At 40.7% G+C, this 23,641-nt stretch overlaps 1 protein-coding gene across 2 annotated transcripts in view; it reads left to right on the top strand.

Annotated features, from left to right (window-relative positions):
- LOC147701659 (transmembrane channel-like protein 7) overlaps positions 1–23,641 on the top strand; it is a 475,400-nt gene that overhangs the window by 355,339 nt on the left and 96,420 nt on the right. For both annotated transcript variants that reach the window (XM_086930288.1, XM_086930289.1), the window contains exon 13: positions 8,793–8,923. In XM_086930288.1, the coding sequence (XP_086786414.1) occupies positions 8,793–8,923 (131 nt within the window). The remainder of the gene's footprint in view (positions 1–8,792; positions 8,924–23,641) is intronic.

Raw genomic sequence — 23,641 nt, forward strand, 5'->3', positions numbered from 1 at the left:
TCCCTTATTCACATACAAACATCATTATTACACTCAAGATCCTACAGATGGCACACAGGGATTGGCTTCCACAAAGGAGTCACCAACAATTCAGAAGCACTTGGGGAATATGTACCAGTATTGGAGAACTGAGCACAGATACAAAGGGTTGTGCGCTGGTTCACGTGCCAAGGGCAGTTGACTTAGTCATTTTTCATTCAAAATATTTAATTCCCAACTGCAGCCCTTCTATAACATGTTTTGTTGTACCTGTGATTCCTAAACAGAAATCAGTGAACAAACAAGCATTGGCAAAGCCGATAGGTCACGCCTGTGCAAAGCTTTTGGTATTGCTACTGTTTTTTAACCATGTTGAACACCAGCGTGGCTGCTGTTCAGCATGACTAAAAGTTAGTGGTGTAGAGGAGAGTGGTGTGAAGTGTTTTAGAGTAGATTGACGAAGACTGGATGTTAGAACTGGCTATTTCTGGTAGGCTAAGGCTGATGCCAAAGCCAGGCAGAAACCGCCATTCTAGTCAGGGCAAGGAAGTCACAGGCCAAGATAACCCCTGCTCACCCCCTTGTAGCTTGGCACGAGCAGTAAGGCTAAACTCGGAGGCAATGTGTAAAGCATTTTGCGCCACCACACAACAGCAACAACATCCTAGGCACATCAAAAAAGGAACTCCACTGAAGGTTATATAAAAATAACTTCTGTATTGTAAAAACACATCAGATAGAAGTCACACATGTACATTGTGCCAACTGGCACGGGCAATATTCACAAGGGATTATGTACAGGACAGGGCCACATGGGCCACTGTCAGAATCAACACTTTTAGAATTAGCATAAGTATAGCACAAGATAACAGTTATAAATCACATCCAGTAACTACTGGGAACAGGTAAGTACCACCTACGCAACCCTAAACACCTTAGGAGAATGTCACACAAGGAACCAGGACCTCACTAGGACCACCTGTATTAGAAAGAACAACCACCTAAGAATAAAATACATTTAGGGGTATAAGCAAGAACACATAACACATGATGCATAAAAACATTCAGAGGTGTAGGGAAGGAAAAACAGATGATGCATAAAACATACATTCAGCGGTGTAATAACAATGGACATGATGCATCAAAAACACATTCAGAGGTGCAGGGAAGGAAAAACACATGATGCATAAACCAACACATTCAGAGGTGTAAAATCCAGGAAGACACATGATGCATAAAAACATTCACAGGTGCCAGAACACAACTCAATGGCGCAAAAACACATGATGCATAAAAACATTCAGAGGTGTAAGATCAGGTGCGTAATCATATTAAATACATTACATTTCCTAGCACCACATCACATTGCGCAAAACTCACATTAGGCAATTACCATTAAATAGATAATCACATTGCGCCTAAATAAAATCACATACTAGCCCCCATCTAATAAAGGGACTAAAGAGCCCTGTGTCCAGAATGTCAGGGCGCGCTGCCAAGCAGCGCCAGTCAGGGGTGCGCCACTGGCGCAAAACCTAAACGTAGCAGGTGCCCACTACTTGCTGGGCACCTGGGAACCACACAAGACCTAAACGATGCAGCTGCCCACTAATTGCTGGGCAGCTGAGAATCAAACTGCGACAGGGTCCTCACTGACCCTTAGGCGCAAACTGCACCCACTGCTGGAGCCACACAGGCTCTGAAAACACTTGTGTCCACGTTGGAGCCAAACAGGCTCTGTCACAACATATGCCCCCAACCGTTGGAGTCCCCCCTCTGGGGACTCGTGATCAAAAGAAATGCCCCGTAAATACTGTGGGGCGTCGTGAGGGACATGGGCGGGTTAAATAAAGTGTGCCCCAGTAAGAGCCACACAGGTTCTCTACAAAAGTGCCCTCATAGGCTGGAGCGGCCCGCTGCCATCGGGGCCGCTCTGAAGATGGGCGCCGCACAGGTATGGGGAGGGGAGGGCACCGACAACGTGCCCCAACACCACCCTCCCCTAAAGAACAAAGCGTGGGCCCCTCAAGGCCTGAGCAACCATCCTCCTCGTTGGAGCGGCCCACTGACACACGGGGCCGCTCTTAACAAAGTGCCTTCACCGGCACCACAATAATCCATCTGCTCCCTCGCGGAGCAGCAACAGACCTGCCCCCGCATCACCAGGCCCAGCCCGACTCACCAGACCTTGGCGGCTCTTCTTTGGGCAGGCGGCGCGGGACTTCTCTGCCGGCGCTCCCTCCAGGACACGGGAGCCCCGCAACACCTCTCCTCTTCTCCTCAGGCGGCCGCATTCGACGAGCAGCGAGGAGGGGCAGGCACCGGCATTGCGCCTCCCGCCCCCCCAGGCCAGACAACAGGCTGCACGTCTTCTCCCGGGGCTCCCTCCAGCACATGGGAGCCCCGACCAGCCGACATGCTCTTCCTCCTTTTCCCGGGGCCCCCTCAGCACACGGGAGCCCCGCAACAGCCCGCACTTCCCCTTCCTTCCACCGGAGCACTTCCGGGTCGCGCCCAAGCCCTGCCCACGTCGCGCCACTGCTTGCCTGGCTTCCTGTCTCGCAGGGCCGCCAATGGCAGCGCGGCCCTGGGCAGGGAGGCGGGCACAGCGCCCCCTCACACGATCTCTGGGCCGGCGGCGGTGAATTTAAGGGAGGCCATAACGAGGGGTGGGCACCCTTGAAATCCAAAATAAAAGTAGAAATGGGGTGAGCACCCGTTAGGCAATTAAATAAATGGGGTGGCACCCATCCATAAAAATAATTAAAATACGGGCAATAGGCAGCAACAGCGCAGTAAGAGTTAAACAGTGCTCCCCAGCAAGGAAAATAAAGCGCTCTCAAGCGCTAAAGACAAAATAAAGCGCTTCCTGCCCACAATAAAGCGCTGGGGGGCTGCTCAAGGTCCTGGCATCATTAACAGCCAGCAAAAAGAAGTCCCAGCAGTCCTGGAAGAATAAAGATGGAGCAAAACAGCTCCCTGCAAAGAAGAGTCCTCCAGCATCCAGGAAAGTCCATCAGGTGTCCAGGGGCTGGGCAGGGCCCAGGGATTCCCCTGGGCCCAAGCAGCAGCACGCCCCTGGTAGGATTCAAGTCAGAAACAAGAACATTTTGGAAGGGGACACAGCCCCTTTTTATACTATAAAATCCTTTGTCTAAAGGGTGCAGGCAGTGTGAGAACCAGCTAGAACTGGTTATAGGGAACTCCTTTCAGTGTGAGGGGCAGAGGCGAGAGTTGCCCAGCAGGAGGTGAAGCCAGCATTGTGGCAGGCAGGCACAGCCCTCTTCACTCCCAGGTGCTATCTCCTCCCACTTCCCTGGCAGCAGATGCAGCCTTTCATCCATGGGCTGACTTTGACAACCTCCTGGGGCTCCCCAGCCCCTGTCACCCTCAAACCAGACAGTCAATCCACAAGCAGGCCGAGGCACTCCTGGACCAGGCTCACCAGCCAATCACACGCAATACACAAATTACACAAATATGCCAACTTCTAAAAGTGGCACTTCTACACTAGACACAGTCATGCCGCATATATCATTACGCAGCATTCAATCTCACGAGGTCGCACATAACAAACTCGACCCTACACTCACCACACATCAGGAACTACCATGGGCATACATATTCCCCATTCATTCTTATGGGAGGGCAGGTCACTCACCACACATACACAGAGAGCTCAAGCACTTTACACTGTACCACAGTGAAAAAGTGCGCAGAGGCCTAAAATCACCACCACCAGTTTCCAGAAACAGGCTAGGAAAAAGCTAAAAGTCTCGGGGTGAACCTGCAAAAAGGGCTGGGTCCAACAGTGGAGTTGAGTGGTAGACTGGAATGGCAGAGATTGTCGTGTATTGGAGTGCCATAGAGTGGATTCACGTAGAGTGGCACACACTGGAGTGGCATAGATTTCAGTGGACTGGTGTAGATTGCATTTGCATAGAGTGTTGCAGAGTATAGTGCCATTGAGTGCAGGGGCATTGAATTAAGTGACGAACAATGCAGTGTCATAGATTGCAGTGGAGTAGATTGGTTCGTAGTAGATTGCAGTGTTACAAAGTGCAGTAGTGCAGAGTACAGTAGAGTGCCATACAATACAGTGGCGTAGAGTGCAGTGGCATACAGTAGAGTGGCATAGAGTGGTGAAGAGTGGAGTGACATAGAGTTGAGTGATGCAGAGGGCAGTGGGGGAGAGTAGAGTCGAGTGGCATAGAGTGCAGTGGCATAGAGCGCAAAGTAGAGTCAAGTGACATAGGGCCCGATTCACAGAACTAACTTAAGACAAAATCCTAAACTTACTACTTTTGGTATTCACAGAAGTTAGGATTTTGTCTTAAGTTTGTCTTAAGACAGACTTAAAACAGACTTAAGACAAAATTCTAACTTAAGTCTGTCTTAAGATAAACTTAAGACAAAATCCTAACTTCTGTGAATACCAAAAGTAGTAAGTTTAGGATTTTGTCTTAAGTTAGTTCTGTGAATCGGGCCCATAGAGTGCAGTGTCATAGAGTGGTGTAGAGTAGAGTAGCATAAAGTGGTGAGGAGTAGAGTATAGTTGTGTAAAGTGCAGTGGCAAAGTGTGCGGTGGCGTAGTGGAGTAGTGTGGAGTACTGCAGAGTATAGTGGCATTAGGGTTCAGTGGCGGAGAGTACAGAGCTGCAGAGTAGAGTATCGGAGTACAGTGCTGTACAATGGAGGGCAGTGGCATAGCATGCAGAGTGCAGTGTGTAGAGTGCTTTGGTGTAGAGTGCAGTGGTTAAGACTACAGTGGCATAGAGTGTGGTGGCATAGAATGGAATGCCGGAGAGTGGAGTAGAGTGGCATAAAATGCAGTGGAGTAGAGTAGATTATTTCAGAGTAGAGTGAAGTGGTGTATGGTGGACTGGTATAGGGTAGAGTGCAGTTGCATTGAGAGCAGTGGTGTAGAGTAGATTAGAATGGCGTACAGTGGATTGGTGTAGAGTGCAGGAGAATAGAATTGATTGCTACAGAGTAAAGTGCATGGGTGCAGAGAGTATTGTTATAGATTCAGTGTTGCAGTGTGGTGTAGACTGCAGTGGTGTAGAGTGGAGTTGTGTAGAGTAGATTGATGTGTCCTAGACTGGAGTGGTGTAGAGTGCAGTGGTGTAAAGTGTTGAAGAGTGCTTTGGTATAGAGTAGAGAGGTGTAGAGTGCAGTGGCGTATAGTGCAATGGCATTAGGTGGAGTGGTGCAGAGTGCAGTGTTGAGAAGTGGTGCAGAGTAGAGTGCAATAGTGTGGAGTGATGCAGAGTAGAGAGGAGTGGCGTAGAATCGAGTATGTTTGGTGTGGTGGCACACTTTCATTACAGACAACACATTTTCAATTCACAGCACTGAGGCCACCCTGAATGCTGCCACAGATGACATCAGAACCCTCTTCGACCACAGAGAGACTGTGGCCCTGATACTCATCGACCTCTCTGCTGCTTTCAACACTGTGTCCTACCACACCCTCATCAACAGAGTCTACAACATCGGCATTCAGTACAATACCCTCACATGGATGGCTTCTTTCCTCACAGGATGCTCACAGAGCATCTGGCTGCCTCTCTTCACACCTGAACCCAAGGACAACTTATGTGGCGTGCCACAAGGACATCCCTCTGCCCTATCTTGTTAGTCACCTACATGACCCCCTCATAGACATTTTCATAATCCACAGCCTCAACACAATTTCCCACACAGAAGACAATCAACTCATCCTCTCACTCACTGAAGACCTCTCCATGACCAGAATCACTTTCTGCTACATAATGCACTGCATAGACAACTGGATGAGAGACAACTACCTTAAACTAAAATCCAACATGAGAGGAGTAATGATTTTTGGAAAGAACATAACCATAATGGACCTCAGAAACCTCCACTCACTCCCCATCCAGAAGAGATGCCAGTTCAAAATCCTCAAGCATACAAAGCTCTGCACGATCAAGGACAGGCGTACATCAACCAACTAATGAACTTAAACCTACGTCCAAGACACTTGTGCTTTTCCTCACTAGCCCGTGCACACTCCATGCATCCTTTGCAGCCCCAGCAGGGACTGCTCCTTCTCCTGCATTGTAGCCAAGAATTGGAACAACCTACCCCTCCATCTTCGAACAGCACCCTCCCTGGGCCCCTTCAGGAAGAAACTCAAGACCTGGCTCTACTACTGAAATGTCACACCCACAGCATTCAGATACCCCTAGGGGTGACAGTGCTACTCAACACTAATGATGATTAATTGATTGATTGATTCATTCATTCATTCATTGATAAACATGACTGGTGAGGTAGACCCTTTCAGGTCTTTGGTCCTTTCCAAATGTCAGAAGTGGTGCATTGGCCCTGACTTACAGAGGAACTGATATGAAGCAATTAGCTTCTTTTTTGCTGAGTGGCTTTGAACATTTTTTAAACAATGTATTATTTACAAATTTCCAGAAGATATGATATATGAACTAAAACTTGGCAGCGGAACGAAGCAGGACCCAATAATGTCACATCAGACCTATTATCCAGTGGTTAATATGTAAAAAGATAAGTGCCGGGTCTCTTGTCCGGAGGCCGCTTGCACCAGCTCATTTCTCCTGTTAGCAAAGCCTAAAACAGAGCTAACTACTAACCATGAAAGTGGGGAGAGGATGTGGCGTAATGGCCAGAGCTGCAGACTTCAGAGCTGGGGAATCAGGTTTGAGTAACCAAGGGGCTCATTAGGATTGCGGTTAATCCGCATCCTCCGGTCCGGCGGAAGCCCCCACCGGCCCGGAGGATGCGGATTAACCGCTGCGGACAGAAAAAAGACCCCCCGCCAGATTAGGATGGCTGGGGGATCTTTTTTCCATCCGCCGCTTTTCCGCCGTGGTTGCCTTCCGACCGCGGCGGAAAAGCTCTAACATGGCTGGCGGTGTCTATCAGACACCGCCAGCCATATTAGGATGGCGGCGGTCCTATGCCTTTCCACGGCGGCCTTTCCGCTGTGGAAAGGCATGTGGACTTTTCTTTGGGGGCCCGTTGTGGGCCCCCCAGGGGTGAAGGGGGGTGGGGGTGCACATGGGTGGTACCTATGGTACCCCCCTGCCTTTGCGTGCACGAAGCGGCAGGCACCACGCGGTGCCAGCAGCTTCGTGCACGCAAAGGAAAACATGTTTTTTTAACATTGCGGCATGTGCTGTTTAAAGCAGCACCCGCCGCAATGTTAAATATACAGGATGTGACCGCCAGGGTGGCGGTCACATCCTAATTTGCACGGAGGGACCGCCACTGCCCCTGCGGACGGTCCCTCCTACTCTGGGGTGGCGGACAGACGCAGGTCCGTCCGCCATCCTAATAGGCCCCCAGGTTTGAGTTTCGGGTCGCTTCAACATTGTGTGATTCTTAGCAACTCACTTATTCTCCCCTTAAATGAATGTATTCTTAACTGGCACTCATGAAAAGTGCTGGTGTTTTATGATTAAGTTCCAGTGCTGAGCACCGGAAACCTCAGACTGAAATTAAGCACTGTGATTATCCCTCTTTTGGAAAGACAGGCTTTGACACCCTGTCACATCACAAACTAGTGTCCAGTCCGGTGCCATTACATCAGAAAGAGAGAATTATAGAGACCCAGATGGAGTACCTTAGGATGTTGTTTGTTTCTCCAGATTGATGTATGATGAGTGAGTGTTTTGTAGTGTGAGTGGGATGTTAGTGGAGTGTGTGACATAGAAGGTGAAGTGGAAAAGTGGGGTTTTCTAATCTGAGCATTTTAAATTTATTGATGTATTTGTAAAACGTTTAAATTTAAAAATGTACAACTCATTGTGTACAATGAAGAAATTAATTACATCTGTTTTGCAACAAATAATGAATAATAGTTCTTGTGTAATAAGCGAAAAAAATGCAAATTGAAAAAAAATATATATACATAAATAATATATGGCAAAGTAACATGCCTTTATAAAAACGTAGTGTGGATGGTTCTGTTGGATTGATTTCCTGGAGAAAGCAATATAGATAGGTAGTACCCCTTCTGTAAAAATATTGTTGTGCTTTCCCCCTGGTCCGATGCCCTTCATACATATCATTAAGGGGGGCCTTAAGTATATTTTGTGACGTTACAGACCAGCATCACATGTGCCTCACCAAGCAAAGTTCCTTGAGCAAATAACAAGTTTAAGTCTCCTACTTTCTCAGGCTAAATTCGATTCTCGTTCTATTCCTATATCTAATGGTCTGCACCAAAATCAGGGGTGTCGGAAGCTACCAATATGTTTCTTTGCGCACGCAGCACATATGTGTAGTTCAAGGATAGAGGTGTAGCCGGGTAAAAATCCAGACTAGTACACACATATGTTATCCAAGTCTTATTTATGTTGAGTCACTCATGCCTAAAAGCTAAGCAGGGGAGGCACTCACATACACAATGCGCACAAGTTACCCGAACAACCCACTTTTAGACTAGATGCTTGTGGGTTACCTGCACAGCGTGGTTTCAGAGTTCTTGCGAGAAAAAATACATAAAGCAAGGAATGCATTTGCATACAAGGTTCTCACCAGTTACTGGTGCAAGCAAATCCGCACTACAGAAAACTTTGCATGCTCTGTACGAAAACAAGCAAACTTGCCAAGCTCCAGATAGACCAATAATTGGGAGTACCAGGAGATCAGACTGCAGAAATGAAAATTGACAGGTAGATGCGGACATATTTGGAAATATCACTCTATGCATTGCTCTCTCTCTGATTTATATTTATACGTTCTTCTATATGTGCTTTGTTCTCTGTGCGCATTGTTTTCTCACTAAAGGCCCTGTTTTCCTCCTACCACAGATGACACTGTTCTCCAATTGCCGTCCCGCTCACCGCACCTTCAGAGCCTCAAGCTCTAACTTCTTCTTCCTCTTGGTGCTGCTCTTCGGCCTCGCCATGTCCTGGGTACCTGTCCTTTACAGCATCTTTGCGTAAGTATCTTTGCTAGTACCACATCAGATTGGGCTAGGGAGAGAGGAAGGAGAGAAGGAGAGAGAGAGAGAGAGAGGGGAGAGAGGAGGGAGGAGAGAGAGAGAGAGAGAGAGAGAGAGAGAGAGAGAGAGATGGACAAGACAAAGTTAGGCAGAAAGTGTGAGAGAAAACAAAGGTGAGAAGGACAGACACTGAAACAAAATAGAAAAATCTGTGGCAAAATGGCAAATCCCTATTAGGCCAAGCAAATCGCAGCCTCAGAATCATATAATTCCAGTAGCCTTGTGTATAAGGTAATGACATTTGAAATCCTAAGCCTATCTCACAAAGGTAACTTCTAATTTTTACCAAATTTACACTTTTGAGTAAGTTCATTACTTTTCAGTATTTGCATAGAAATAGGGGACCCCCTCTAATTATCCTTTAAGGTCAGGGAAAGAGAGGACACAATAATAACATAGAGAAACATTTCCCTCATGACCTAAATACTTTAACAATTGATAATTCTTATATTTTCATCAACAATCCTTTAACACAAGGTAACACCATTCTATTTTCTCATATTTTTAAATTGTATTTCTTTTTTTATATAAAGATTATATTTTTTTTACAGTATTATTTAATTTCACAAAAACTATTTCATCAAAGAACACCTTAACATCATTAGTGAATAAAAAGATACAATTCCCATACAGAGAAACAACAGAACAAGATTAAATACACTCTCACAATTCACTCATGCATACACTCTCATACACTATACATTCATTCTTTATTCTGTGGCTGAGGGGTCACAGGATGTTAAGTGATCTTATTACGCAAGGTCGACGCGTTTCGGTGGGATGGGACCACCTTCCTCAGGACCTTTAGCAGAACAGATATTCTTTCCAATAGATAATAAATTCTCTGTGGGTATCTGTAATAAATAACATATCATATATCTGAGTTTATATTTAAATATACATTATCACTTAATACACCATTCATTACATTTCATTATAATCCTTGACTTCCTTGTGTCGGACTTACAAAGCACAATGCATTTCAATTTTCATTAACATTGTATGTCTTTTGTGATTACTCTATTTTATACTATTAAACAGCACATTGGTTCTTGGTACTTCCCAAGTGAATTCCCCTTACAGTGAAAGAAAAGGAAGATTAAAATCAATAATAGACTAGTTTAGAAAAGAAGGAGGAAAAATAGAAAAAAGATCTCCCTGATGAGATTTATTAGATTACAAAGCTCTCTAGCTTAGCATCCAGAACAAAGTAGAGCCAGTGAAAGAATTATATAGACCTGCCTAGTAAAGTCATTTTATTCTGCTCTTAGTTAACTAGAGAAAATAAAGGGCATAGTCCATCATATTTATACCTTAGATTAGTATGTTCAAAGGTTCCTAATTACACATTATCAAAATGATGACAGATTGGGGATCCTGTTAGTACATTATACGGATGTGTCTACCCTTAGTTCTCTGCTAGGTGAACTTACCCTTCATTAGCAAACGACACAATTTCTTTTAAATACAGCAACCATCAATTCCTTTCTTCAATGCTTCATACAGTAAGTTTGATGTGAGTTATCGTTTTCTAAAAGATAATATACAATAGGCTTAGCCCCTTGTTATCCCTGTAAAGTCGTCTGTTAGCCAAACTGATAAGTGAGAAACTGACCTTGTATAATGTAGAATCAATTCTTATATTATCTAGTAGTACGCTTGGGGCCACTTCTATGTCACAGTATTTTTTGTAGGTGGTTTCAATGTGGGACGGTTTCTGAAACAGATGTAAGTCGGACTTAGTCCCTTTCACATCCTTGTCTTATTCTTATGAACCCTCTTTATAGTATACAAAACTAACCTTATGAATAGGTGACTTTTCATACGTTATCCATTAACCGACTTTAGGTCTTTAAGCTTCAACAACGCTTGTTTGGCGGCTTCTCTATGAAGTTTCACAGTTGATTTCTGCCAAAAGGGAATACCGCGTAAGTTATAAGTGTCCGAGTTTGTTACAAAACCACGATTATATTAAAATATTTGGACTGTCTCGGCAACCAAGTTAGAATAGATTTTGACCATTTAAGCGGCCATAACCAATACTAGTAATATTTTTTCTATGACGCAATGCGTTCTTATTGCTGTATCTGTTGTGTCTGGTGTCGGCACCTCAATGTCATACGTGCCGGAAATATCCAAGGTTAATACACCAGAGCGTTTGAATTACGATGTCCAACTTATATCAACAACAAAGTCAGAGTAAAATTTCACCATTTAAGCGTACACGGTTCAATCCCGGTTTTCCCGGTTTACTCGAATACCAGCCAACACCATTTAGTATGAGTGAGGTTGCGAGTATATTTAAAACAATCTATCTGCTGTGCATATAAATATGCCTTACCAAAGATGCTTTCTTCAACATTAATCTCAAGCATAACGCTACGAGTATCTGCTTACCTTTCTCTTTTGAACAACGTTCCCATCAAAGATCTCATTCCAACGGCCCATACACTCCAGGAGTGCAATGAGGGGTCTCCTTTTAAGTGGAGAGGTTCGCCCCTAAAGATTGTTTGCGCTATCTGAGGATGGCGTTCTGGATGGGCGCCATTTCTAAGTGGAGAAGAAGTAATATAAGATATATAACTCCTTCAGGCGCCATCTTTGAACGGTGAAAAGTCGAGACATGAATAGTCTATTCTCGCTACGATTCCTTTATTTTAATATGCATTATTTTTAAAAGGAACGACTTTTATGGGCATAACTTTTATGTTTTTGATATTTAATCTAACGTGAGTAAATCTAACTCATTACCAAAATTACTGCCCTAGTTAACTAAAAGTCGGATGCGTAAATTGAGCCAACTTTCCAAAAAACACGCATCATGTGTCAGAGTGGCGGAGGCTATTTGCATGATGTTAAAATTATTTCTTGTAAATAGAGCCACTGTCGATGTTTATCACTCAATTACGTAGTGTTAATAATATACAGTATCGGGTCTCATTACATTTAATTGATAATGTAAACCCACATCTTAAAACAGACATTTATATTTCAAATGTCTTTTCATGTTACATGGTTATGGTGTAATTTGCGGAATCGTCATTACTTGTAGTTGGTATGAGAATAGGATCATCTATTTTTGAGGGAGGGATCTTCATTGCTTGACTGTCAAAACACAATACATGCGTGATGATAACAATCAAGCTACCACCCTTCGCTATCCATTGCTGAACACGTCAATACTCGGTGTTCAATAAGGGAATATTTGCACGGTTATGGTGTAGTTTACAGGATCGTCCATTTCAAATGGTGAACGAATACTTCTCATTAGGATGTTTATTCTACTTATCTTATTAATCAGAGGATAGGGTCAGTTATTTTTAAGAAGGGATCTTCATTGCTTAGCTGTCAAAACCAAGGCATATGTATTCATTACAAATAAGCTACCAACCTACGCTATCCATTGCTGAACACATCAATACTCAGTGTTCAGCAAGGGAATACTTACAACGTTTGAGTAGATCATCATAAAGTTACAGAGATAGGAAAATGATGGAGTATCACGTGACTCAAATCTGTCAGTCAGTCATTCAGTTACATACCAGGAAATATTTTCATTCAGACCTGATCTTACACTGTCTAATTGAAAAATCCAGTAACATTCTTGCTTCTTCCTAGTTGTTTCCATCAGTTCACCATTTTTGTGCTGTACTTTTTCTAAAATACACCACTTCAGTTCGGATTCTTTATGATTCAGTTCAGTGCAATGTTGGGTTAGTGGAGCTGTCATCTTATTTGTCCTTATCCCTGATTTATGTTCGCTAAACCTGAGTCTGAATTCTCGGCCTGTTTCCCCAATATAGGCGAGACCGCATGGGCAGACAATATAGTAGATTATATTTTTGCTTCTGCAATTCGTGAATGATTTCAAAGTTATATTTCTGTTGTTATGCATTATATTATCACTCACTATAGCAGAATCACAGGCGTGACACTTTCCACATCTATGATTACCTCGTATAGTGTCAAGTTCTGTCAGGGTTGTTTGAGTCTCACATGGCCGTTGTTTGTTGCGTGTAAGGACCAGACGGTCTCTGAGATTTCTATCTTGTCTGTATGCCACCAACGGTTTTTCCATAGTGATCTCATTTTCCACTTTAACAATTCGCCAATTCCTATTTATCACATTTTTTATTTTATAGTTTAATGTGGAATGATTTATCACACAAGTTAATTTCTCTTGGGGCTTCTGTCTATTACGATTGAGCAAGGCGTCTCTATCATAAAATTTGGCTCTTTTAAACGCCTGTCAAACCAGACGGTGTGGATATCCCCTTTCAATTAACCGGTCTCTCAGGGATGCACTGTGAGTGGCATAGTCGATGAGAGTAGTGCAATTACAGCGAATTCGAAGAAATTCCCCGAATGGAATTGAGTCTTTCTGACAGTGAGGATGGAAGCTTCCAAACTGAAGGATGGTATTTTTAGCAGTCGGTTTTCGAAAGAGGCTTACTTGCAATTTTTTTTCTTTGCCTTCAATTGTGATGTCTAAGTATTCAACTTTATTACGGCTATGATTAGATGTAAACTTTAGGTTTTTATCGCTCGCATAGAGCCATAGGATGTATTCTTCAAGTTGTGGCTGATCGCCGTGCCATATAAAGAAAATATCATCAATAAAACGTCGCCATACAGCGACGTTTTCAAAAAAGGGGGCATCAGTATTGTAGATATTTTTTCTCTCCCATTCCCCCATATATGTGTTAGCCACACTGGGGGATCAAGAAGCCCCCATACTTGTACCTTTGATTTGTTTGTAGATGACCCCTTCAAATTCAAAAAAGTTATTAAGGAGGACTACTTCCAAACATTGAATAATAAACACATCTGGTCTGTTATTCGGATAACTCTGTAGTAGGGCGTTCACTGCCTGTAACGCTTGACATTGAGGTATGTTGGTGTATGAAGACCTGGCTATTTAATCAATAAGTTTGTTCCTGTGTATCCCAGAGTATCTCACTGCGCCTAGACACCCCAGGGTATTAGCTGCGCATTAAAAATCCCATAAATAAATAAATAAACGCCTCAATGTCAAGCGTTACCAGAATATCGGTCATGGGATCGCATGCCATGCCTTCAATCTTTCTAATCATGTCTCCTGTATCTCTTACGAAAGATTCATATTTCTGTGTAAGAGGGCATAAAAAGGTGTCCACATATTTAGATAGAGCCTCTGTATTAGAGCCTATAGTTGATATTATAGGGCGCATGGGTGGTTACTTTTGTTTTTATGAGTTTTAGGGAGACCATACATGGCCGGAGTTACTGGACATGTTGTATTCAAAAATTTGAATTCTTTCTCACATATATATCCTTCCACTGTTGCAGCATGTGTCATTTCTTTGACGGTCATATTAAGTCTTTGCATTTCTCAAATGTTTGCTGGTCTATAGTGATCTGTGTTGGATAACATGGTTTTCATTTTGTTGTCATAATCAGATTTATCAAAGATCAGAATACCCCCCCACCCTTTATCACATGGTTTGATTACAAGTTGGGAGTTATTCTCAAGATCTTTTAATGCCATGTTCTCTTGCTTAGTTAGGTTAAAATTAGGTCTTTGTTGTTTAGATAATAACCTATTTATATCAGATAGCACCTGATGTTCAAAGATTTGTACTTCAGGACCAACCATGTCCAAAGTTGGAGTAAAAGTCGATGGGGGTTTACACTTAGAGAGATTGTCAGTTTCTTGCCCCATATCTCTCCCCTCAAAGTATTTTTTAAGTCTTACTTTTCTGAAAAAAGCATGCAGGTCAGTGTGGAGTTTAAATTTGTCAATGGAGGCAAAAGGGACAAATGATAAGCCCTTACTAAGGATAGCTGATTCTTCTTCTTTGAGCCTCTTTGATGATAGGTTGTAAATAGGAAGAATATCTCTACATCTATTATCGGTATATTTGTCTTCTACCACCAATATTGCTGGTTCCTCCTTTCACGTATTGTTGTTGAGTTTGTGAGCTCGATACTTGTAGACCTCCCCTGTTCTGTTGCCAGTGCACTGTTTTCCCCCTGTAGGGGCCTCTTGATAAAAAAACCTCTATTTTGGTAGTTTCGTTGGCTCTGTCTGCCCCTAAATGGTCCGGAGTTAAAGCGACCTGTTCCTGGACCTGAATATGCATAGTAATCATTATGTGAATCTGATGATCCTGTATCAGAAAAATTGGTGTAATTTCTTCTATAGTTTGGATTTGGTGCATATTCGCCTGGGGTTCCTCCCTGATAGTAATTTGGATTTAAGTAGGGGTATATCTTCTCTTTAGTGAACCACCGCAAATCATTTTTCAATTTTTCTGTTTTTTTGTTTGTTAGATAAATTTCAAAATCCTTCATATCTGTTTGGATTTTGTCTAATTTATTCTTTGCTTCTTCTACCGGATTAGACGAGTTGAGCTTTTCTTCTAATTTGAGGATTTCTTCGTTTAAGGATGTCAAGATGTCCCTAGCTGTCTCAATAATTAGTAACATCCAGTCCCTGGAGCAACGATTAGATATTAATGACCATCGCTCCAGGAACGTACGAATTTCAATAAAGAGTGCTGGTGCATTCCTTACTCTCAAACCAGAAGGTATCACTCCTGCTATCAGGTATTCCCGCATATCGTGGGCATGTGATTCAATACGTTTGGCTCTTTTTCTCAAATTGAGTAAGTTTTGCCATTCACTGTTGTCTCCTAGATTTGTATTAGTAGTACTGTTCTTATCAACCACATGTCCCAATAGGGAGCTGTATTCTGCCTCCGTAAAACCGAATGTCTCCAAACTGTCCATGATTGAGATTTTAATATTTATTTATGGGATCAGACTCACTATATTTTGTAGTTCAAAAATTAAAAGGTAGAATAGCAAGTACAGAAACAATTAAGAAGAAGAGAGAAGGACAGAAGCAAAGTTGTCTACCACTGACCCTTAGTGAAGTCCTAGATTGTGCTGAATCGCTTAGATAGAGTAACCATCAAAAAAGACAACCGTTGAATCAATGTCGATTGATCCATCAACTAAATCCCGCAGTTAAAGAACCGTGAATGTATTTGCATAGAAATAGGGGACCCCCTCTAGTTATCCTTTAAGGTCAGGGAAAGAGAGGAACACAATAATAACATAGAGAAAAATTTCCCTCATGACCTAAATACTTTAACAATTGATAATTCTCATATTTTCATCAACAATCCTTTAACACAAGGTAACACCATTCTATTTTCTCATATTATTTTAAATTTTAATTCTTTTTTTATATAAAGATTATATTTTTTTACAGTATTATTTAATTTCACAAAAATTATTTCATCAAAGAACACCTTAACATCATTAGTGAATAAAAAGATACAATTCCCATACAGAGAAACAACAGAACAAGATTAAATACACTCTCACAATTCACTCATGCATAAACTCTCATACACTATACATTCATTCTTTATTCTGTAGCTGAGGGGTCACAAGATGTTATGTGATCTTATTACGCAAGGTCGACGCGTTTCGGAGGGATGGGACCACCTTCCTCAGGACCTTTAGCAGAACAGATATTCTTTCCAATAGATAATAAATTCTGTATGGGTATCTGTAATAAATAACATATCATATATCTGAGTTTATATTTAAATATACATTATCACTTAATACACCATTCATTACATTTCATTATAATCCTTGACTTCCTTGTGTAGGACTTACAATGCACAATGCATTTCAATTTTCATTAAAATTGTATGTCTTTTGTGATTACTCTATTTTATACTATTAAACAGCACATTGGTTCTTGGTACTTCCCAAGTGAATTCCCCTTACAGTGAAAGAAAAGGAAGATTAAAATCAATAATAGACTAGTTTAGAAAAGAGAGAGAAAAAATAGAAAAAAGATCTCGCTGATGAGATTTATTAGATTACAAAGCTCTCTAGCTTAGCATCCAGAACAAAGTAGAGCCAGTGAAAGAATTATATAGACCTGCCTAGTAAAGTCATTTTATTCTGCTCTTAGTTAACAAGAGAAAATAAAGGGCATAGTCCATCATATTTATACCTTAGAATAGTATGTTCAAAGGTTCCTAATTACACATTATCAAAATGATGACAGATTGGGGATCCTGTTAGTACATTATAAGGATGTGTCTACCCTTAGTTCTCTGCTAGGTGAACTTACCCTTCATTAGCAAACGACATAATTTCTTTTAAATACAGCAACCATCAATTCCTTTCTTCAATGCTTCATACAGTCAGTTTGATGTGAGTTATCGTTTTCTAAAAGATAATATACAGTAGGCTTAGCCCCGTCTTATCTCTGTAAAGTCGTCTGTTAGCCAAACTGATAAGTGAGAAACTGACCTTGTATAACGTCGTATCAATTCTTATATTATCTAGTAGTACGCTTGTGGCCACTTCTTTATCACAGTATTTTTTGTAGGTGGTTTCAATGTGGGACGGTTTCTGAAACAGACGTAAGTCGGACTTAGTCCCTTTTCATCCTTGTCTTATTCTTATGAACCCTCTTTATAGTATACAAAACTAACCTTATGAATAGGTGACTTTTCATACGTTATCCATTAACTGACTTTAGGTCTTTAAGCTTCAACAACGCTTGTTTGGCGGCTTCTCTATGAAGTTTCACAGTTGATTTCTGTCAAAAGGGAATACCACGTAAGTTATAAGTGTCCGAGTTTGTTACAAAACCACAATTATATTAAATATTTGGACTGTCTCGGCAACCAAGTTAGAATAGACTTTGACCATTTAAGCGGCCATAACCAATACTAGTATTATTTTTTCTAATACGCAATGCGTTCTTATTGCTGTATCTGCTGTGTCTGGTGTCGGCACCTCAATGTCATACGTGCCGGCAATATTCAAGGTTAATACACCAGAGCGTTTGAATTACGATGTCTAACTAATATCAACAACAAAGTCAGAGTAAAATTTCACCATTTAAGCGTACACGGTTCAATCCCGGTTTTCCCGGTTTACTCGAATACCAGCCAACACCATTTAGTATGGGTGAGGTTGCGAGTATATTTAAAACAATCTATCTGCTGTGCATATAAATATGCCTTACCAAAGATGCTTACTTCAACATTAATCTCAAGCATAACGCTACGAGTATCTGCTTACCTTTCTCTTTTGAACAACGTTCCCGTCAAAGATCTCATTCCAACGGCCCATACACTCCAGGAGTGAAATGAGGGGTCTCCTTTTAAGTGGAGAGGTTCGCGCCTAAAGATTGTTTGCGCTATCTGAGGATGGCGTGCTGCATGGGCGCCATTTCTAAGTGGAGAAGAAGTAATATAAGATATATAACTCCTTCAGGCGCCATCTTTGAACGGTGAAAAGTTGAGACATGAATAGTCTAATCTCGCTACGATTCCTTTATTTTAATATGCATTATTTTTAAAAGGAACGACATTTGTGGGCATGACTTTTATGTTTTTGATATTTAATCTAACGTGAGTAAATCTAACTCATTACTAAAATTACTGCCCTAGTTAACTAAAAGTCAGATGCGTAAATTGAGCCAACTTTCCAAAAAACACGCATCATGTGTCAGAGTGGCGGAGGCTATTCGCATGATGTTAAAATTATTTCTTGTAAATAGAGCTACTATCGATGTTTATCACTCAATTACGTAGTGCTAATAATATACAGTATCGGGTCTCATTACACTTAATTGATAATGTAAACCCACATCTGAAAACAGACATTTATATTTCAAATGTCTTTTCATGTTACATGGTTATGGTGTAATTTGCGGAATCGTCATTACTTGTAGTTGGTATGAGAATAGGATCATCTATTTTTGAGGGAGGGATCTTCATTGCTTGACTGTCAAAACAAAATACATGCATGATGATTACAATCAAGCTACCACCCTTCGCTATGCATTGCTGAACACGTCAATACTCGGTGTTCAATAAGGGAATATTTGCACGGTTATGGTGTAGTTTACAGGATCGTCCATTTCAAATGGGGAACGAATACTTCTCATTAGGATGTTTGTTCTACTTATCTTATTATTCCAAGGATAGGGTCAGTTATTTTTAAGAAGGGATCTTCATTGCTTAGCTGTCAAAACCAAGGCATATGTATTCATTACAAATAAGCTACCAACCTACGCTATCCATTGCTGAACACATCAATACTCAGTATTCAGCAAGGGAATACTTACAACGTTTGAGTAGATCATCATAAAGTTACAGAGATAGGAAAATGATGGAATATCACGTGACTCAAATCTGTCAGTCAGTCATTCAGTTACATACCAGGAAATATTTTCATTCAGACCTGATCTTACACTGTCTAATTGAAAAATCCAGTAACATTCTCGCTTCTTCCTAGTTCTTTCCATCAGTTCACCTTTTTTATGTTGTACGTTTTCTAAAATACACCACTTCAGTTCGGATTCTTTATGATTCAGTTCAGTGCAATGTTGGGTTAGTGGAGCTGTCATCTTATGTGTCCTTATCCCTGATTTATGTTCGCTAAACCCGAGTCTGAATTCTCGGCCTGTTTCCCCAATATAGGCGAGACCGCATGGGCAGACAATATAGTAGATTATATTTTTGCTTCTGCAATTCGTGAATGATTTCAAAGTTATATTTCTGTTGTTATGCATTATATTATCACTCACTATAGCAGAATCACAGGCGTGACAGTTCCCATATCTAAGATTACCTCGTATAGTGTCAAGTCCTGTCAGGGTTGTTTGAGTCTCATATGGCCGTTGTTTGTTGCGTGTATGGACCAGACGGTCTCTGAGATTTCTATTGCGTCTGTATGCCACCAACGGTTTTGCCATAGTGATCTCATTTTCCACTTCAAGAATTCGCCAATTCCTATTTATCACATTTTTTATTTTATAGTTTAATGTGGAATGATTTATCACACAAGTTAATTTCTCTTGGGGCTTCTGTCTATTACGATTGAGCAAGGCGTCTCTATCACAAAATTTGGCTCTTTTAAACGCCTGTCGAACCAGACGGTGTGGATATCCCCTTTCAATTAACCGGTCTCTCAGGGATGCACTGTGAGTGGCATAGTCGATGAGAGTAGTGCAATTACGGTTAATTCGAAGAAATTCCCCGAATGGAATTGAGTCTTTCTGACAGTGAGGATGGAAGCTTCCAAACTGAAGGATGGTATTTTTAGCAGTCGTTTTTCGAAAGAGGCTTACTTGCAATTTTTCTTCTTTGCCTTCAATTGTGATGTCTAAGTATTCAACTTTATTACGGCTATGATTAGATGTAAACTTTAGGTTTTTATCGCTCACATTGAGCCATAGGATGTATTCTTCAAGTTGTGTCTCATCGCCGTGCCATATAACGAAAATATCATCAATAAAACGTTGCGATACAGCGACGTTTTCAAAAAAGGGGGCATCAGTATTGTAGATATTTTTTCTCTCCCATTCCCCCATATATGTGTTAGCCACACTGGGGGATCAAGAAGCCCCCATACTTGTACCTTTGATTTGTTTGTAGAGGACCCCTTCAAATTCAAAAAAGTTATTAAGGAGGACTACTTCCAAACATTGAATAATAAACACATCTGGTCTGTTATTCGGATATCTCTGTAGTAGGGCGTTCACTGCCTGTAACGCTTGACATTGAGGTATGTTGGTGTACAACGCCTCAATGTCAAGCGTTACCAGAATATCGGTCATGGGATCGAATGCCATGCCTTCAATCTTTCTAATCATGTCTCCTGTATCTCTTACGAAAGATTCATATTTCTGTGTAAGAGGGCATAAAAAGGTGTCCACATATTTGGATAAAGCCTCTGTATTAGAGCCTATAGTTGATATTATAGGGCGCATGGGTGGATTACTTTCGTTTTTATGAGTTTTAGGGAGACCATACATGGCCGGAGTTACTGGACATGTTGTATTCAAAAATTTGAATTCTTTCTCACATATATATCCTTCCACTGTTGCAGCATGTGTCATTTCTTTGACGGTCATATTAAGTCTTTGCATTTCTCAAATGTTTGCTGGTCTATAGTGATCTGTGTTGGATAACATGGTTTTAATTTTGTTGTCATAATCAGATTTATCAAAGATCAGAATACCCCCCCCCCCCCTTATCACATGGTTTGATTACTAGTTGGGAGTTATTCTCAATATCTTTTAATGCCATGCTCTCTTGCTTAGTTAGGTTAAAATTAGGTCTTTGTTGTTTAGATAATAACCTATTTATATCAGATAGCACCTGACGTTCAAAGATTTGTACTTCAGGACCAACCATGTCCAAAGTTGGAGTAAAAGTCGATGGGGGTTTACAATTAGAGAGATTGTCAGTTTCTTCCCCCATATCTCTCCCCTCAAAGTATTTTTTAAGTCTTACTTTTATGAAAAAAGCATGGAGGTCAGTGTGAAGTTTAAATTTGTGAATGTAGGCAAAAGGGACAAATGATAAGCCCTTACTAATGATAGCTGATTCTTCTTCTTTGAGCCTCTTTGATGATAGGTTGTAAATAGGAAGAATATCTCTACATCTATTATCGGTATATTTGTCTTCTACCACCAATATTGCTGGTTCCTCGTTTTCATGTATTGTTGTTGAGGTTGTGGGCTCGATACTTGCAGACCTCCCCTGTTCTGTTGCCAGTGCACTGTTTTCCCCTGTAGGGGCCTCTTGATAAAAAAACTCTATTTTGGTAGTTTCGTTGGCTCTGTCTGCCCCTAAATGGTCCGGAGTTAAAGCGACATCAGAAAAATTGGTGTCATTTCTTCTATAGTTTGGATTTAGTGCATATTCGCCTGGGGTTCCTCCCTGATAGTAATTTGGATTCAAGTAGGGGTATATCTTCTCTTTAGTGAACCACCGCACATCATTTTTCAATTTTTCTGTTTTTTTGTTTGTTAGATAAATTTCAAAATCCTTCATATCAGTTTTGGATTTTGTCTAATTTATTCTTTGCTTCTTCTACCGGATTAGAGGAGTTGAGCTTTTCTTCTAATTTGAGGATTTCTTCGTTTAAGGATGTCAAAATGTCCCTAGCTGTCTCAATAATTAGTAACATCCAGTCCCTGGAGCAACAATTAGATATTAATGACCATCACTCCAGGAACTTACGAATTTCAATAAAGAGTGCTGGTGCATTCCTTACTCTCAAACCAGAAGATATCACTCCTGCTATCAGGTATTCCCGCATATAGTGGGCATGTGATTCAATACGTTTGGCTCTTTTTCTCAAATTCAGTAAGTTTTGCCATTCACTGTTGTCTCCTAGATTTGTATTAGTAGTACTGTTCTTATCAACCACATGTCCCAATAGGGAGCTGTATTCTGCATCCGTAAAACCGAATGTCTCCAAACTGTCCATGATTGAGATTTTAATATTTATTTATGGGATCAGACTCACTATATTTTGTAGTTCAAAAATTAAAAGGTAGAATAGCAAGTAAAGAAACAATTAAGAAGAAGAGAGAAGGACAGAAGCAAAGTTGTCTACCACTGACCCTTAGTGAAGTCCTAGATTGTGCTTAATCGCTTAGATAGAGTAACCATCAAAAAAGACAACTGTTGAATCAATGTCGATTGATCCATCAACTAAATCCCACAGTTAAAGAACCGTGAATGTATTTGCATAGAAATAGGGGACCCCCTCTAATTATCCTTTAAGGTCAGGGAAAGAGAAGAACACAATAAAAACATAGAGAAAAATTTCCCTCATGACCTAAATACTTTAACAATTGATAATTCTCATATTTTCATCAACAACCCTTTAACACAAGGTAACACCATTCTATTTTCTCTTATTATTTTAAATTTTAATTTTTTTTATATAAAGATTATATTTTTTTACAGTATTATTTAATTTCACAAAAAATATTTCATCAAAGAACACCTTAACATCATTAGTGAATAAAAAGATACAATTCCCATACAGAGAAACAACAGAACAAGATTAAATACACTCTCACAATTCACTCATGCATAAACTCTCATACACTATACATTCATTCTTTATTCTGTGGCTGAGGGGTCACAAGATGTTATGTGATCTTATTACGCAAGGTCGACGCGTTTCGGTGGGATGGGACCACCTTCCTCAGGACCTTTAGCAGAACAGATATTCTTTCCAATAGATAATAAATTCTGTATGGGTATCTGTAATAAATAACATATCATATATCTGAGTTTATATTTAAATATACATTATCACTTAATACACCATTCATTACATTTCATTATAATCCTTGACTTCCTTGTGTAGGACTTACAAAGCACAATGCATTTCAATTTTCATTAACATTGTATGTCTTTTGTGATTACTCTATTTTATACTATTAAACAGCACATTGGTTCTTGGTACTTCCCAAGTGAATTCCCCTTACAGTGAAAGAAAAGGAAGATTAAAATCAATAATAGACTAGTTTAGAAAAGAGGGAGAAAAAATAGAAAAAAGATCTCGCTGATGAGATTTATTAGATTACAAAGCTCTCTAGCTTAGCATCCAGAACAAAGTAGAGCCAGTGAAAGAATTATATAGACCTGCCTAGTAAAGTCTTTATATAAAAAAAGAAATAAAGTTTAAAAATATGAGAAAATAGAATGGTGACCTTGTGTTAAAGGATTGTTGATGAAAATATGAGAATTATCAATTGTTAAAGTATTTAGGTCATGAGGAAAAATTTTCCCTACATTACTTTTCAGTATTCACAAACTG

Source organism: Lissotriton vulgaris, chromosome 7, assembly GCF_964263255.1.
Source record: "Lissotriton vulgaris chromosome 7, aLisVul1.2, whole genome shotgun sequence".
Lineage (NCBI taxonomy): Eukaryota > Metazoa > Chordata > Amphibia > Caudata > Salamandridae > Lissotriton > Lissotriton vulgaris.